This window comes from Xiphophorus hellerii, chromosome 23 (assembly GCF_003331165.1).
Source record: "Xiphophorus hellerii strain 12219 chromosome 23, Xiphophorus_hellerii-4.1, whole genome shotgun sequence".
Taxonomy (NCBI): Eukaryota; Metazoa; Chordata; class Actinopteri; order Cyprinodontiformes; family Poeciliidae; genus Xiphophorus; species Xiphophorus hellerii.
In genome coordinates, this window is record NC_045694.1 from 20905308 (window position 1) to 20920861 (window position 15554).

Sequence of the window (15554 nt, forward strand, 5' to 3'; positions counted from 1 at the left end):
TCCACAACAAATTCAGGTTTCTGCACCCAAGACTTGTTGTGAAAACGTGTTGAGGTGGTATTTTGTAATTATTCCAGCCTGAAAAAGAAAAAATCAAATGCATGATTAAAAATCCAAACCCTGCTGTCATAATACACTGCACAGTCACTGAGCATACTAATGGTGTATTAGATAAAGATGACTTAACCTTTTTAACCATCTTTCCTTATTTTCCCACATTCTGTGGAAGGAGTAGCTAATTTCAGCTTGTTATTAGCAGGGGAGTTTTTATAAATTGAAGGCTTGCTCTCACTTGGTGCCCTTTGTGCTGTTTCTCTGGCTGTAGAAGATGTGATTATGCAGGAGGCAGACACATGTTCTCACACACCATGAGCTCCCAATGTTGGGCCTTAGAAAGAAAACATCAATTTTACCATGAAAAGAACTAACTTTCATGGTTCTTGGGTGAAGAAGGCGATTTAAAGGCAGTGCATTTGGACCCGTTGTATACTGGAAAGCAAACATGGCAGCCAGCTAAAATATTTTGTCTTACATGATGCAACACAGACTCTGGATGGCTGCCTTTCTACAATGTTGAACAATTGATAAAGATACATTTTTGCCTAACATCCAAAGATACAAAGCTTTCTCATATGTTTTTGAAGGTGTTTAAACATCATAGGATTTTAGTGTATTTGAAACTCTGGTTCTTTTCCCACCTTGATGTGGTTCATTTGTGTAGATGTGAACACAACAATTACTCTAGAGTGGGAACCAAAATAACTCTGCAGTGATTTTTTTATGTGAACATGATCCAAACTCGATCCAACATAGCTACCAGGTGTACATTGCAGCTTCAACCCAATGTTTTTGTAGTCATGAATGCAATGTGTTGTGTGATGCAGGAGAAAAAAAAAATAATGAAGGCCGTTTGTCTTTCGAATAGAGCAAAAAGCTTGTGTCAACTTTCCAGATGTCTTTTCAAAATCTCTTTGGTATACTTTTCCGACAACATTGCCTTACATAATTTGATTTACATATTAGTTTCTCGCTCGAAACACCGCCCCGACTTTCTGTCTTGACATTTGGTTCTTTTGCCCAATAAACAAACAAAAATCACATTTCTCAAAAAACAGCAAGTTGCAAGAGTGTCATCACTGACCCATTTCACTCCTGTGTAATTTTTTAGGGATTTTCGAATGTGAGTATGGGCAAAGTCATTGCTGGAGGAGCCAACATTTCAGGGTTTCAGATCGTCAACCCTGAGAACCCAATTGTGCAGCAGTTCAAACAGCGATGGGACCAGCTGGATGAAAGAGAATTCCCAGAAGCTCGCAACGCTCCTCTGAAGGTAGTCAGGCTTTTGCAGGGCTTTATTACATTGTGCATGCAGAACACGCCAGTCGTTCCTTCTGAAGTGATCTCCATCAGCTGTTCCTCTCTCATCCTGTTTGCCTTTATCATTCTTTTGCCCTCTCGCCTACCCTCCCTCGCTCTTTGTGGCGTCTTTGCTTTGCATTTCTCAGAGCAATCAATATATTGATAGGCAGTGCAAGCCAAGGTTATATTGCAGCTTCAATTTACATCTAATTAAACAATGATCAAGGAAGAAATGGATTTGGAATGCCATTTAATTAGATTTCGCCATGGTGTGGTGGTCAACAAATAAGTGGCTCAACCCCTCAGTGGTGAAAAGGTCAGGAGAAGTTGCAGGGTAAGTACGTGGGAGATAAAAATCAAACTTTTATCCTTTATTCACCACCTAACTCCGCAATAAAGTTTTGAATGAGGTCCTGACATTTAGATAAGTCCTTGATAGCTTAAGTTGCATGTAACCTACCAATAAGCAAGGTGTCAAAGTTTGCATTCACTCCAAACCACACAAACCTGACCGGCAGACACCAAAATGCTTTGAAGCACACAAACTGCCTCTTTTTCATCTGACTTCTCTCAATTTAACAGTCTCCCAAAGAATAAAAAGTCTTTTTGTTTTCACAGCACATTTTTTTCAGCATCGTATGTTCTCTTGTTTGTGTTTATCACTCTCTTTTTGGACAGTACACCTCTGCTCTGACCCACGACGCCATCCTAGTGATAGCCGAGGCATTCAGGTACCTGAGGCGCCAACGTGTAGACGTCTCTCGTCGAGGCAGCGCAGGAGACTGTCTGGCAAATCCCGCCGTACCCTGGAGCCAGGGCATAGACATCGAGAGAGCTCTGAAAACGGTAAGGAAGGAATATGGGAGGGAGTGGTAGGCTGAGACCAAACAGAGAAAAAAAAGCGGGCCTGGGAGAAGTAGTGATGCAGGGTTAGCATGATAAAGATGGAAAGTGACAGAGAGAAGGGGAGAGAGTGCAGAGCTATTCTCCGCTCTCTGCCTCCAGATATCTCTGTGCAGAGCTCACTCAAATCCAGGCCCTCATTACCATAAAACTACATCTTTTATTAAAGCGTATCCAGTTCATCATTTGATTAACGGACTGAGTGCGCTCCAGTTGCAAAATGGACACGGGCACCTTAATGCATTGCCAGCTATATCTGCAAAGTGATGCAAGCCTCCCACTTTTCCCTAGCTCTAAGTGTCTGTTTTTCCGTCAGGTCCAGCTGCAGGGGATGACTGGGAATATCCAGTTTGACAACTATGGCCGCAGGACCAATTACACAATAGAGATACATGAAATGAAAAAGGATGGGCCAAAGAAGGTAAGACCTTTTGCAGCTGTCAGAGCTACTTGGAATCATTTCCCTTAGCCAACATTAAAGTTAAAATGTTTAAGTTGGCTTGTATTTAGCAGCAAAACTCTACACCTTTGCATCCCCAGTACCTATTTAGAATATGAAAACTTTGTCAAACTAAAATGTTGCAATAATAACAATGAGGGATTTTACACTCTATTAGAAATAAAAAAATATATAAAACAGAACATGGGTATACTTGCAGGCCTGTATAAGAAAATGCAATGTACAAATAGTTTGTTTGTGCATTTTATCTAAAACCATTCATATGTGACTTTACATAAAAAGCTTTAAATCTTACTGGCACCTTAGCTGAGATTTACTCTTTAAAGTTCATGGACCGTCAAAGGAAATTAAAAGTATTGACCCCAAAAAAACTTTAAGAAAAAACTTTAAGATTACCATTATTTATTTGGAATATTTTGAGATGTCAGTAATTGTGGTTCCAGGCATTTATTTATAAAACATTTATTATTTTTCAATGTGGAATTAACAAAATGAACTAAAATTAAATGTTTTTTTGTTTTTTTTTGTAAAATTTCCAGCGTGGGTTTATGTAACTTCACTAAATGATGAATTTTATCTTAATGTATCTTTTTCAAGAGGTGCCACTAAGTAAGGGTATAGTTGTTGGCAAAAAAATACTCTTGTCACTGGTCTTGTCAATTTATTTTGTAATTTTTTTAAGCTTCTTTATTGCAATAAGATTATAATTTTGTAAATAATGCCAAATTATTTCTAAAAAATAAAACAAATTAACCAGGTGATCAGTCAAGTTCTCCATTCTCTGAACAAGTTCACAAAACAGAGGACTAATTAATCTCAAATGGACTTTTCTGAAAGTAATGTACCAAACCACAATGAATGCAGCCGGTCATGCTTTAGTCATGCATAAAACTGTCGAAGGCTGACGATGTTGAAATCCGACTTCCTAAAGCATAGCCTAAAACCTAAACTGTGATCTTACAAAGTTCTTTCAAGTCTTGGGGCTTCAAAAGTCGATTTCATTAGCAGCTGTGTGGATCTTAAGGGTAGAAAAAATAATCCTGATTACTTTCTGAACTTCTGTTAGGTAGCAGCACTGATGAGGTAAAAGCAAGCATTAAAAGGTCCACAAATCACACCGAGCCTCCAATCTGACAGCTAAAACCGTGCTGTAAAAAACGGCATGGCGTTCCTGTTGCCGTGGGATAGTGCGGATATGATTTTGGTTCTCTCCTGACAGTAATTACCATTCCAATAACCAATTACAGTAAAAGGTATCCAAGAATTCCTCTGGCTCCTCTTCAAAATGGTAATTGCCAGTGGAGCGTTCACATTATAACCAGAACCATATGATGACCTCTGGTTTTATTTCATAACCCTACTGAGATCCAAGAGGCAGCTGTGAATTTCTCCTTTGCCGGATAAGTGTAGGCTCAGTCTGATATGATGTGTGATTATGCTGCCTGCCTTGCAGGCGTCCAAAGCCCACACTTCAATTAGCTTTGCATAGCCCTCACCAACATCCCCGCACGGCCGAACAGAGGCAGAGAGAGCAGGGAGATGAATAGCGAGAGAGGGAGAAAGGAGGTCAGTGGGAGAACGTGGGGGAGGGAAGATCAGACAAGACGGGCAACACTTTGTCAGGACCTGCAGCCTCAGCCACCCCGGTGACAGCTAGAGGATGAGGGTTCTTAGCTGTGACTGCCACGAGTGATGTATGAGCTGATATGTGTTGCACTTGCTTGGGGTGAGATCAGGACATACTTTCTGGAGCTCTTCAAGCTCCAGCAGCTCCGTCCCACCAGCAACACCTCTGAAATATAACTGTCAGACAAATGGATGGGGTGAAAAAAAAGGAAGCATTTAAGAACTTTTTTTTTTATTATTATTCTGGCAAATGCACTAAATACATTCACAGCTGTAAGCTCAGTTTGGAGTTCAAGTCTTAGAAGTTTGCTGTTTTCTAGCACCTCCTCTTGGAGCTGAAAGTTAATGCACTGTTGTACACCTGTTTGTCGAATTCAGTGAAAGATCTGAGGAACAGAAAAATGCTCACCAGATGTGAAGGGGAAACTCCCAGCCAGCAACACTGCTGGCAACTACATATGCAACACGTTTCATCATGAGCCAAAGCAGCCATTATTTCAGATGCGCAAACAAACACTTGACAGTGATTTGCCTTAAACATCTGCACAGCAGAATACAGACGGGCTGCAACAGGCGAGCTAAAGAAACTGTGGAGCCCCTGGAATAGTGTCCTTAATTATTCACTGTACATGCAGTTAGCCGGCCTGCGTATCAATAATTTACTATAAAAACCTCCAAAGCTGAAGGTGTAAAGGATATGTAAGGGATATTTCACAGGAGCTGCTTGGTTCCAGCACAAAAACAAAACCAAAAACTGAAATTTATAATCTTGGCACTCATCTATATGTTGAATTCAGAAATATTAAGTCTTCACTGTGTTCTTGGACAAATGTGGAGCTCTTGTTTGCCTGTTCTGAATTAGCAGTCCACTCGTTTGCTGCTATTTTAGTTGAACTTCAGGGTGGAAGCAGCATGCCTCAGGGATGTGTGCTGTTATTTAAATGAGTTTGCATCACTGCACAGTTCAAAATAATATGTACCCCCTCTACGGTGCCTTTTAGAAGTATTCATATCCCCTGAATCTTTTCAAATTTTGTCATCTCACAAAAAGCATAGCAATATGTTACATTGGGACCTAATGTGATAGACAAATAAAACTCTCACCTTTTCTTTTTTGCATCATTGATCCATTGTGTTGGACTGTGGCAGTAGTGAAAGTTATGTTTTGGAATTTGGGAGCTCTAAAATGTCTTTAGCATCTCAAGCTTCATGTACCTTAGCTAGAAGGATACTCTGGTAAGACGGGGTGAACACACCAAATGTGCCTGAAAATGGCTCTTTATGGGTTTAATATGTGCTCATTCCAAAGGGTCAGTGGCATATTTGCACTCAAAAGAAGGCAAGCTCTAATTTCTGGACTATCAGTGATCAAACTTGGATGAAGCTTGAACAGTTGAATCACTTCTAGTTTCTTTGTGCACTATATTGACGCTCCTGACATCTCTGACACAAACTGACTAGTGATCTACCCTCTGAGTATCTTAGCTTTTATATTAACTGCATTGAAACATCCATGTTTGTAAGTCACTTGGGATAAAAAAAACATCTTCCAAATACATAAACAAGCTTCCCTGTACTTCCTTAGGAAAGGTATTTCCACAGCATAATGCTACCTCCACCATGTTTCCCCATGTTTATAGTTTGGTTAGAGTGACATACAGACTTTGGGGAATTAATACTTTTGAAAGGCACTGTCCATGTTCTCATTGGTGTTCTCATCAGTGTATTGTAATGTATCGCTTACGGCTGATTTCTCTTTGCAGATTGGTTGCTGGAACGAGTACACAGGATTTGTAAATATTATGGATCCTCAGGTCAACATCTCAGAGGAAAACCGAACCATTGTGGTCACTACTATTATGGTACACTTTCCACGCAGTTTTAAGTGTTTCACGTATTCTGCCACTCGAGGTCATGGTGTTGATTCCAATGAGTGATACATTCTGTCCTGGACGGGTAGAACCACATCTTTTTTGTGTTGCTTTCCACCCACTCACTACATGTTGAAACAGTCGGCCCCAGATCAGCGAAGGTGGCGGTTTCGGGGGCGGGGGGAGTGTTTCAACTGTATCCGTGTGGGTGTCAAAGCATTTTGGTTTCCCATGTTTTAGTGGCCTGTCGTAGCAGTGACGTCACAATAAATGGTGTAAGTGATTATAGTTGACTCCATCAGTTACAAAAAACAAAGCAAAACATAAAACGCATACGTAAGTAGACCCGTCTGTCCTTTTCAAGTAAATGTTCAATGACACTTGGGACAGACTGACTGCAGAATGACGAGAGAATGATGCTGCAATGGTTTCACAAGCTGGGCAAAGCAAAATAAACAGCATTGGAGAAGGATAAGTTGGTATGGCGGTTTTCCCAGTTATCACTTCTTCAATCTATTTTGTATTGCTCCTCCATGTGTTCTGTGTTGAAGTATATACTAACCCTAAGCACTTTAGTAAGCCACATTAAGAGAAATGGAGCACATTCTTAAGCTAATTTAATTCAACCAAATATTTCAGGCTTACTGGATGACTCATATCAGACACATTTTATTGCAACACAAAACATTTTGAGATGATGGAGAAAAATTTTCTGAAAAGCAGTAATTATCTTAAAATATATATATATATATGTAAATGAATGAGAATCACACAGAAGTGAGAGGAAACAACTGAACATCTCCAGAGAAGGAAAAACAGACTGCCTGAGTAGAAAATACTCTGTGGATCCAGTGTGATGGGATACATTCAGCACAGAACAAACAAATCATTGCTCTCCCACTTGCACTCTAATTGTGTGTGGCTGTAATGACAATGCCGCCTCTCCTGAGCAGCCCTGTTGTTCTGTAATGACGATGTGCTCAGTTAGAGGAAGGATGAGCTGCACAAGTCTTTTTAAAAATGGAGTGAAACAACTGGCACGCTCCTGGTCTTCTTTTAATTATTGTTGTTATAAAGAATTTTTTTGTTGCTTGATTCTAAATGACAAATAGCAACCGGTTGATTTTTTTTTTTTTATTTATTAGCTTGTTTGCTTACTTATAATAGGATCATAGTTTTATTAATCCATTAAGTGTTTTTTATTTAATTATTTATTTAATAATTACTAATTATGTAACAAAATGTTTTTTTTTCATTTATTGAATAAAACAAACTGTGCATTGGTGCAGTGTGCTTGCTGAGTTAGCAGAGGCACTCTCTGATCCCTCTACTGTCACTGGCATTTACTTGTGAAACCCATTCCCCACCCCTGTTCTCATCCCCATTTTCCACTGAGCTGACCCATGCCTTGCCTACCAGTGACCCAACCTGATTATAAGAATAATGTGGCTGGTAAAATTTACAAATGTATATTTTTTTACACGTACAAAAAGTCACTGAGTTTGACTTGCAGATTAAAATACAGTTTACTACAGATCGGTTTGGCTTGGTGTCTGCTGGCTGTCAAGCCTTGATAAGAGCAGCCGAACCGTGTGATCATTCTGCTTTTATCACTGCATATTTGTGCATTAGCAGGCCATCATTTGTTTATGCACGACTGCATGGACATGTTTGTAGCTGCTAGTAATATATGGACTGTGTGTGTGGTTGTGCTTGGTGTGCATCTGTGGTCACGTTTCAAGGAAAACATTACAAGGACAGAGAGCAATTTCCCATGAATTAAAAATGTGAAACATACTATGGCTAGTTTCACACATGCCATGAGGTCAGGATCCGTTATTCCATGTTTGAGCACAGTAAGAACCATTTGGTGACATTTTTCCACAAACAAAGTTGAGATTTCAAATAATGTGTTTTATGAAACACCCAACACAACAACTCTTAAGACAAAAAACAGAACAAAAATGACAAGAACCTAAATATCAAAGACTAAAATATTTATATTTCCATTATTATTTTGTCCTCCACTTGATTCTTGGTCCCCGATCAGTTATAGCAAAGATTGTTGCAGAGGTCACACTCAGCATATTTATGTGAAAACTTTGGAAATATACATTGTCTTAAAAACTCACTGGTATTAATACCAAAAGCTCTAAACTACAACTGTCGTTTTAGCATAATGATTTGAGGTTTGGGACATCGTGCATTATGCTGTTGGAAATAGGCATAGGAAAACTGGTACAATACAGATATAAAGAGATAAAAATTGTCAGCCACAAAGATCAAATTGGGTGTGGCATTATATATATCGCCCAAATCATTACACTGTCACTTTCAGTCTAACCTGTAATATAAGGGACCCATGCTTTTATGTTGTTTATACCAAATTGTATCCTTTAAATTTTACAGCTTCAATTGAAATGCATCGGACTTTGCCACATGTCAGTGTCTCAGTCCTTTGAGCCTGTGTTCACTGCAGCCGCAGTTTTCTGTTGTTAGCTGTCAGTGGTGACACAAGGTGTTTTTCATGTTGCTGACACCAATCATCTCCAAGATCGCAGATAGTTGCAACAAGTGGCTTCTTGAGATGTTGTTGCCTTTCTATTATCTTGATCCAGTCTACCCATTCTCCTCTAAATTATGGCATCAGCCATTTCTGAGTTACAGACCAGGCTGTCGGGCACCAACACCAGACCATGTTCCTCATCTTTACCACATCAAGATGCCTTAAATGTATGGACTTGCTGTGATGTAATTAGCCAAGTTGCTATTTGTATTGCCAAGCATTTGAACAGGGATACCTAATAAAGTGGCCACTGAGTGAGGATATACTAGTATTTAACATCCTAATTATGAGAACAACCTTAACCCTGAACAACAGGGGAAGTTTGAGGAAAAAGCTGGATTAAGAATTACTCATGGATTATGGAGTTAGAGGTTAGGAGGTCAGGGATAAAGAAAATCTTTTAAGTTAAACAGATCCAATGTCAAAAATACTTGTGTGTGTATCTTTTGTTTGCGTGTGTACGTGTTCGGTGTATGTGCATGTATTTGAACGCATGTTTGCATATTTCTGTATTTTTTATACGTGTACAAGGGCATAGGAGTGAATAAACCAGCATATGTTTGAATCAACAGGAAGCTCCTTATGTGATGTACAAGAAAAATTATATGCATCTGGAGGGGAATGACAGATATGAAGGCTACTGCGTCGATTTAGCATCTGAGATTGCCAAACATGTTGGAATTAAGTACAAACTGTCAATAGTAATGGACGGCAAGTATGGAGCCCGAGACCCTGAGACCAAGACGTGGAACGGGATGGTGGGTGAACTGGTCTATGGGGTGAGTACTGGGAGTCTCGATTCTGCTGATTACATGACAGTTTGCAAGGAACTTCAACATGAGAGGAGATCTCATTTTTCTGTCTTAAGGTGATCACCAAACCCGCGGTGAACTCATCAGCTCTTGCCCCAGTTCAAAGTCCCATGATGTCCCTTGAAGCTCAGCTGTGAGTGAATTTGTCAAATGCAGCCTGAAGCATTGGGGAGTTGGTGATCATCTTGAGACGGAGAAAATGAAATCATTTCTCAGTGCTGTTCATTGCAATTAATCCTTCTTGCTTAGTTTAGAAACTGTCTCTCTCCCTTTCTCTCCCTCAGTCGAAACAGAGGTAGGTACATGAAAACAATGAGTCCATATGGCAAACACACTGTAATCACTTTGATGAATGAAAGATTGTATGTCTTTGAAGTGACTGTGTAATTATGTTCAATGTTTCACGTGTTTGATGAATTATGCCAGATTCACAGCTGAGTAATCTGCTTCAGAATCAACAGCTAAATGATGGTTTGCGGTTTGAAGCAACAAGATCCATATGGCGCTGCGCTTCACAACCTTTTGCATTAAGGACGGGGGTCACGGTGTGTTATACATCTGACGAGAGTCAGCATGGGCACTTGCAACACCTTAAGAATTTCCCAAATTATCCCAACCCCTCCCAGTCACCTTTTTTTGAGGCCTCAATAATTGAGCAGAGGCCAAATACAAAATGCATGAGAGTCAGACCTCCTCGCTTGTTCAATATCCTTACTATCAGCTGGAGAGATTGCACAGTTTCATGTGCCAAATAATCTTTCAAATAGGAAAAGTCCACTCTCTGCAGATGAAAGTGGTGGGAAACTGATTCCAAACACATTGCAGTCAAGTCTTTCCAGCCCTGCGCCTTTACAGCAGGTGGGCTGGTTCTAATAGTTTTGTACATTCTGACCTTTTGACCAGTAAATTAATTTGATTTTAGTTGTCTTTAAAAGGTTTGGCCCGAGGCTCCTCTTTATTGTTTTGTTTGCCTGGCCGTTGATTGAACACAGCACAGGAATTAAATGGTTATAGCCCACGTCTTAGTGTTGCTTTGACAGGGTAAAGAAAACAGTCGTGTTTATTGGCTCTATTTGTGTCGCTCCTTGCTTCGACCTCATAAAAAGCAAACACTCTCCGCCTTGTGCTCCTTCAGTTCGATGTTTTCTCATTTTTTGACATGAAAAGGCAAACGCAGCACAATGTAACAATGGACGCTATTGTCTTTTCCCACACTTGCTTCTTTGAAGAGGAGCATTATTTAATTAATCACACACACACAGTATGCACTAACATTGTCTGACATGATTAATTATTTTCTTCTGCTTTTACAGAGAAAGCTGTTGTGATTTCTGAAAAAAAAGGGCAGCACCACCTTCATTGGATTTGTTTTGATAGCGTAATGTGATTGAAGTAGCAGAGCAAAGGGAGAAGGAGATAAAGAGAAACAGCTTGGAGAAAAAAAAATACAGCGCCAGAATAAGCTATGTTTGGGAAACCAAGTGGAAGACACTGCCAGTGCTTTCAGATGTCTATGTGCAGCAATGATTTTGCATTCTGCAGATAAAAATGTCTAATTAAACACATGCACAGTTTTTTTCTGTGCTACTTCCGTGCAAAAATTCAATTTGGTGTTTTGTTTCTATATATCTGAAATTTTTCTTCCACTTTCTGCCTCATTTAGTCAAACATTGCTCAAATACCCTTCTGTCTCAATGGGTCATTTCCAAGCTGCCTCTCTCTCTCAGCTTTTTCTCTTTTCTACCTCTAAATAGAACAATATTTCTGTGTAAATTTTTGCTTCTCATTTTAGACCTTGCCTACATTTCCAGCAATGTTTTTGCTTTCCTATGTGATTCACCTTTTTTTTTTTTTACAGCTCTCGTTAAAACAGAATTTTTTTCTTAAAAGTCATATGTAAACTGAGATTTTAAACAGCTGCAGTCGTTCACACATACAATGACCTATTTCCCTAACATGTTCCCTGTGCATGTCCCTATTTCCAGAGGGCAGATATAGCCGTTGCGCCTCTCACCATTACTCTGGTTCGAGAGGAGGTGATAGACTTTTCCAAGCCCTTTATGAGCTTGGGCATCTCCATTATGATAAAGAAGCCACAAAAATCCAAGCCTGGCGTTTTCTCCTTCCTGGACCCGCTGGCCTATGAGATCTGGATGTGTATAGTGTTTGCCTACATTGGTGTGAGCGTGGTACTGTTCCTGGTCAGTCGGTTCAGCCCGTATGAGTGGAACCTTGAGGAGCAGGATGAGACCAAAGACCCCCAGACTCCCCCCGATCCTCCCAATGACTTTGGCATCTTCAACTCTCTGTGGTTCTCACTGGGCGCCTTCATGCAGCAGGGCTGCGACATCTCTCCAAGGTGGGTGAATTTCAGTAGACACCTAGTTAAGGGATAGAGTACAAATAAAAGTGTAATTTTATCTGGATTGTGGTCAGAGGTTTGCATGCATAGCACAAATGTTGTATGAAGAGAACATTTGTTGCTGGTAGAAGAAACAAAAAAAAACTAAATGTTTTTTGAACCGCCCACACTAGTGTCGAAGTTTCTAGCCTTTAATTTATTGGGAAATGTACTGTAATGATTTTGAGATGGTCCTCCTTTATTATTATTCCATTCACTTTATTGGAAACACTAGTGCCACTCACAGGGAAAAAGTCCATCTGCTTGACACCTCCATGACAAATGGTAAAATGTTCCTACATTTGGGAAATTCTCTTCAACTCTTCCAAACATTCTTCACCTCTTTCAGTAAAGTGTTTGCTCTCTCCATTTGTTTGGAGTGCGGTCAACCTGACACTGCCATTTTTTTTTGTTCTGCACACCAAGGTAGTAACAGCTCTGAATTGGCCATCTTACAATATGCAAGTATTAGTCCTCCCCGCCAGTGCAACATAGTGTTTGCAGCTGTCTGTGGGATTTAAAGTGCAATCAAACTGAAAAGCATAGCTAGGCACCGTGTCAATACACACACTGGACGATTCATTGTGAAGTGTGCCAAAACAAAACAGATCAGTGGACTTCAGCCAAGGGTAGTTCCTTTATAAGTGGTGGCACCTGATAAAAGGAGAATACTAAAAAGGTGTTGCACACCATTGATATGTTTTACCCTCTATAATGGGGGACGTCTGGTGTATTTTATGTGAGACGCTCCATATAAACTCAATCCATGCCACCTTTTGTTTTTCAAACCCAGCTTGAGTTTTGAGAGCTTGGATTTATGGTTGACTACCTCCAAGTAGCTTCTCTCCAACCTAAGACAGCCTCACTTAATATTAGTGAGGGTCTATGCATGTACTTAAGTGCATGTATGAGTTTAGCCCCATGTTGATATGAAAAAATTAACAAATTAGTTCTTCAAATTCTTGTTTTAAATTTTCACACATCTTGTGTTTTTATTAGCGGTAAGCCAGGAATGATCATAACTAAGAAAAAAGTTTCAAAATACCTTTGTGTAATTGTGCACTAAATTACTGAAATACATGGATTTTTCATTAATATTCTAATTTATTGACTGAGTGTAGCTGACATTTATGCTAATGGTGATACACATGTTAACTTCTGACCAGAATTCTGCATGTTTTTCCTAACTGCACACTGTCTCACAGATTGCCACTTGAAGCTCTGGAGTAATCTTTGACACAGACTTGAGAGCCAAAAACATTCAAAGATGTTTTACTATTTTCTTTGGAAGTGTGCTTTTCTAACTCCCTAATGCGTTTTCATCTCAGTTTTACGAGTTACCAGGAAATTCTAATGACTGATCCAATCATCTATACACTGAACACAACTGGTAGATGTTAGCAGCTCGACAGGCACCACATGTCGCTCTAATTGCATTTTTTGTTTCCCCCGTCATACACCGTCCCTCTGTCAGGTCTCTTTCAGGGCGTATTGTTGGTGGTGTTTGGTGGTTCTTCACCCTCATCATCATCTCCTCCTACACTGCCAACCTGGCTGCCTTCTTGACTGTGGAGAGAATGGTGTCACCTATAGAGAGTGCAGAGGATCTAGCAAAGCAGACAGAGATTGCGTACGGCACTCTGGACTCAGGCTCGACAAAAGAGTTTTTCAGGGTGAGTGGAGTCAGAAAACAGGTTTTTTGCGCAATGCACCAGCTGACTCGTAGCTGCATTTTCAGCTGAAGTGGTAAATCATGTAGAGCCCTAAATATTAAATCATAAACCTTCTCTATGTCCTTGATAGACAACTCCTCGCAGCTCTTCCTTTTTGTGCTTTCAGAGAAGAACTCCTCACCTGTGAAAAATTCACCCAAATAAGTCATGTTGATGAAGTATCAATTCTTGAACTCATTGGAGAGGAATGTCAAATTTATGCAGCATGCGCTGCAGTGCGCAACCTTGAGGCCTTCCGAGGCTGTCAGCAGAAAGCATGATAACAACACTGAAGGCTCAGAGGTGATAAAAACAGGAGGCTAATCAAAGCACCCACATAAGACTCAAACTCTGAAGGGTCAGTTCATGAGTTATAATTAGCAAGGTAGCCATGGCTGGCAAATTAGGTGTGATGTGGAAGAGCCCCCGCAGGTCAAGCAGAGCGGTCGAAAAGACATTTCAGAAGGAATCAGCAATATGTCTGCCGGCGTGAGAGACTAGCTCAGCAATTAAGTTATAAATTACTTACAATCTGAGGTGTGAGTATTTGAGCCTCTTAGAACTAATCACATGCTCACTGTGCAAGAGCTAACCAAAGCTACGTGTTGTCTGGACAATCAATCTTTTGCTTTGAGAACCATAGATGTCTTTGCTCATGGCGTGTTCACAATAGCATTCCTGAAAACAAATTCTTGAAACGTTGCTCTAACTGTGATGACAAAAAGGCAATATGACAGGCTTTTATCTTATGCCCCGTCATTACTCATTACCAGGAGAGAAACATTACATATGTTTACCAGCTGCACACTTTTTAGAGAAAGTCTGAATCGAATTTTGAATCACAACTACAAAATCCAGAAATAAATCCATGTTCTTTCAGTCAACAAAAGAATGAGGAACTGTCTGCAGGGCTTGATATTTAAAATTCTTTGGATTAAAGTCTGTAACCCCTCATGAGCAAGGCATAAAAGATTGAAGTCAGTGCAGATAATGCTTTGTATTTAAGGAAACATATTAGGACTGACAGTAAATTTATTCTTCACAGAATATTTGACAAAACTTGTCACTGATCTGCTTTTTATCAAAAATGCTGCACAGGTGTAAGCCTGTACGGCGCACAGTAGCAGCAGTTGACGATGGAGACTCCCTGAAAGGTATGCTGTGTCACAGAGCAATGCGGGATGTGGCTGGGGAGTCCCATTCTTCTGTATTCTGTCTAACGAGTGTCCTAGTTATACATCCCCAAATCTTCAAATAGGAAATGACATGTGTGAAGTTCTATTCCAGAGGACTTTTTAATTAAAGCTGCAGAAGGCTGACAAGGAAGAAAACTCACTGATTAATAGAAGTTCAGGTTCTGTTTCAGATCTGTTTCTTCAGAAAATACATTCGGTGCTAATTAGACCCATACGGCATCAGCCAGCTGGAAATTTAAAATCAAGCCCACTTTTTCAAATCAGATACATGTCATCACGTCTGACACCACTAGTCTCCAATTTTTTATGCTTTCACCTGGTTTATTTTCCAAAGCTTTCCTGACAAGTGAAACAACTTCTATGATCTAAAGAATTTGCTTTCAGTGGCACAAAAAAACGACGTAGAGGCATGAATATTGCATGAATTCACAAGTTTTTGGTTACATTTTTCTTTTCTTCTCCCTGGTTTAAGATGAAAGCACTTTTTAGCTCCAGTCAAATTGACTATTTGTAAAAGTATTTTCTACCTGACTAGAACCGTAACACTCCTTGCGGTTAGTCCCATCATCTGGGAATGCTTTGGATGTTTTTACAAACTCCGGGTATTGTAGCAGATATTCCAGAAAGCCCAAATTCTGGCCTGGGAGC

At 40.0% G+C, this 15554-nt stretch overlaps 1 protein-coding gene across 5 annotated transcripts in view; it reads left to right on the forward strand.

Annotated features, from left to right (window-relative positions):
* Nucleotides 1-15554, forward strand: part of gria3b (glutamate receptor, ionotropic, AMPA 3b) — a 109445-nt gene that overhangs the window by 76261 nt on the left and 17630 nt on the right. For 4 of the 5 annotated variants that reach the window (XM_032554438.1, XM_032554439.1, XM_032554436.1 and 1 more), the window contains exons 6-12: nt 1169-1330; nt 2038-2205; nt 2579-2683; nt 6112-6210; nt 9358-9564; nt 11583-11956; nt 13473-13671. In XM_032554438.1, coding sequence (XP_032410329.1) covers nt 1169-1330; nt 2038-2205; nt 2579-2683; nt 6112-6210; nt 9358-9564; nt 11583-11956; nt 13473-13671 — 1314 coding nt within the window. Of the gene's footprint in view, nt 1-1168; nt 1331-2037; nt 2206-2578; nt 2684-6111; nt 6211-9357; nt 9565-9653; nt 11512-11582; nt 11957-13472; nt 13672-15554 lie in introns of those variants that run through there. The other variant, XM_032554440.1, reaches the window with a different exon arrangement.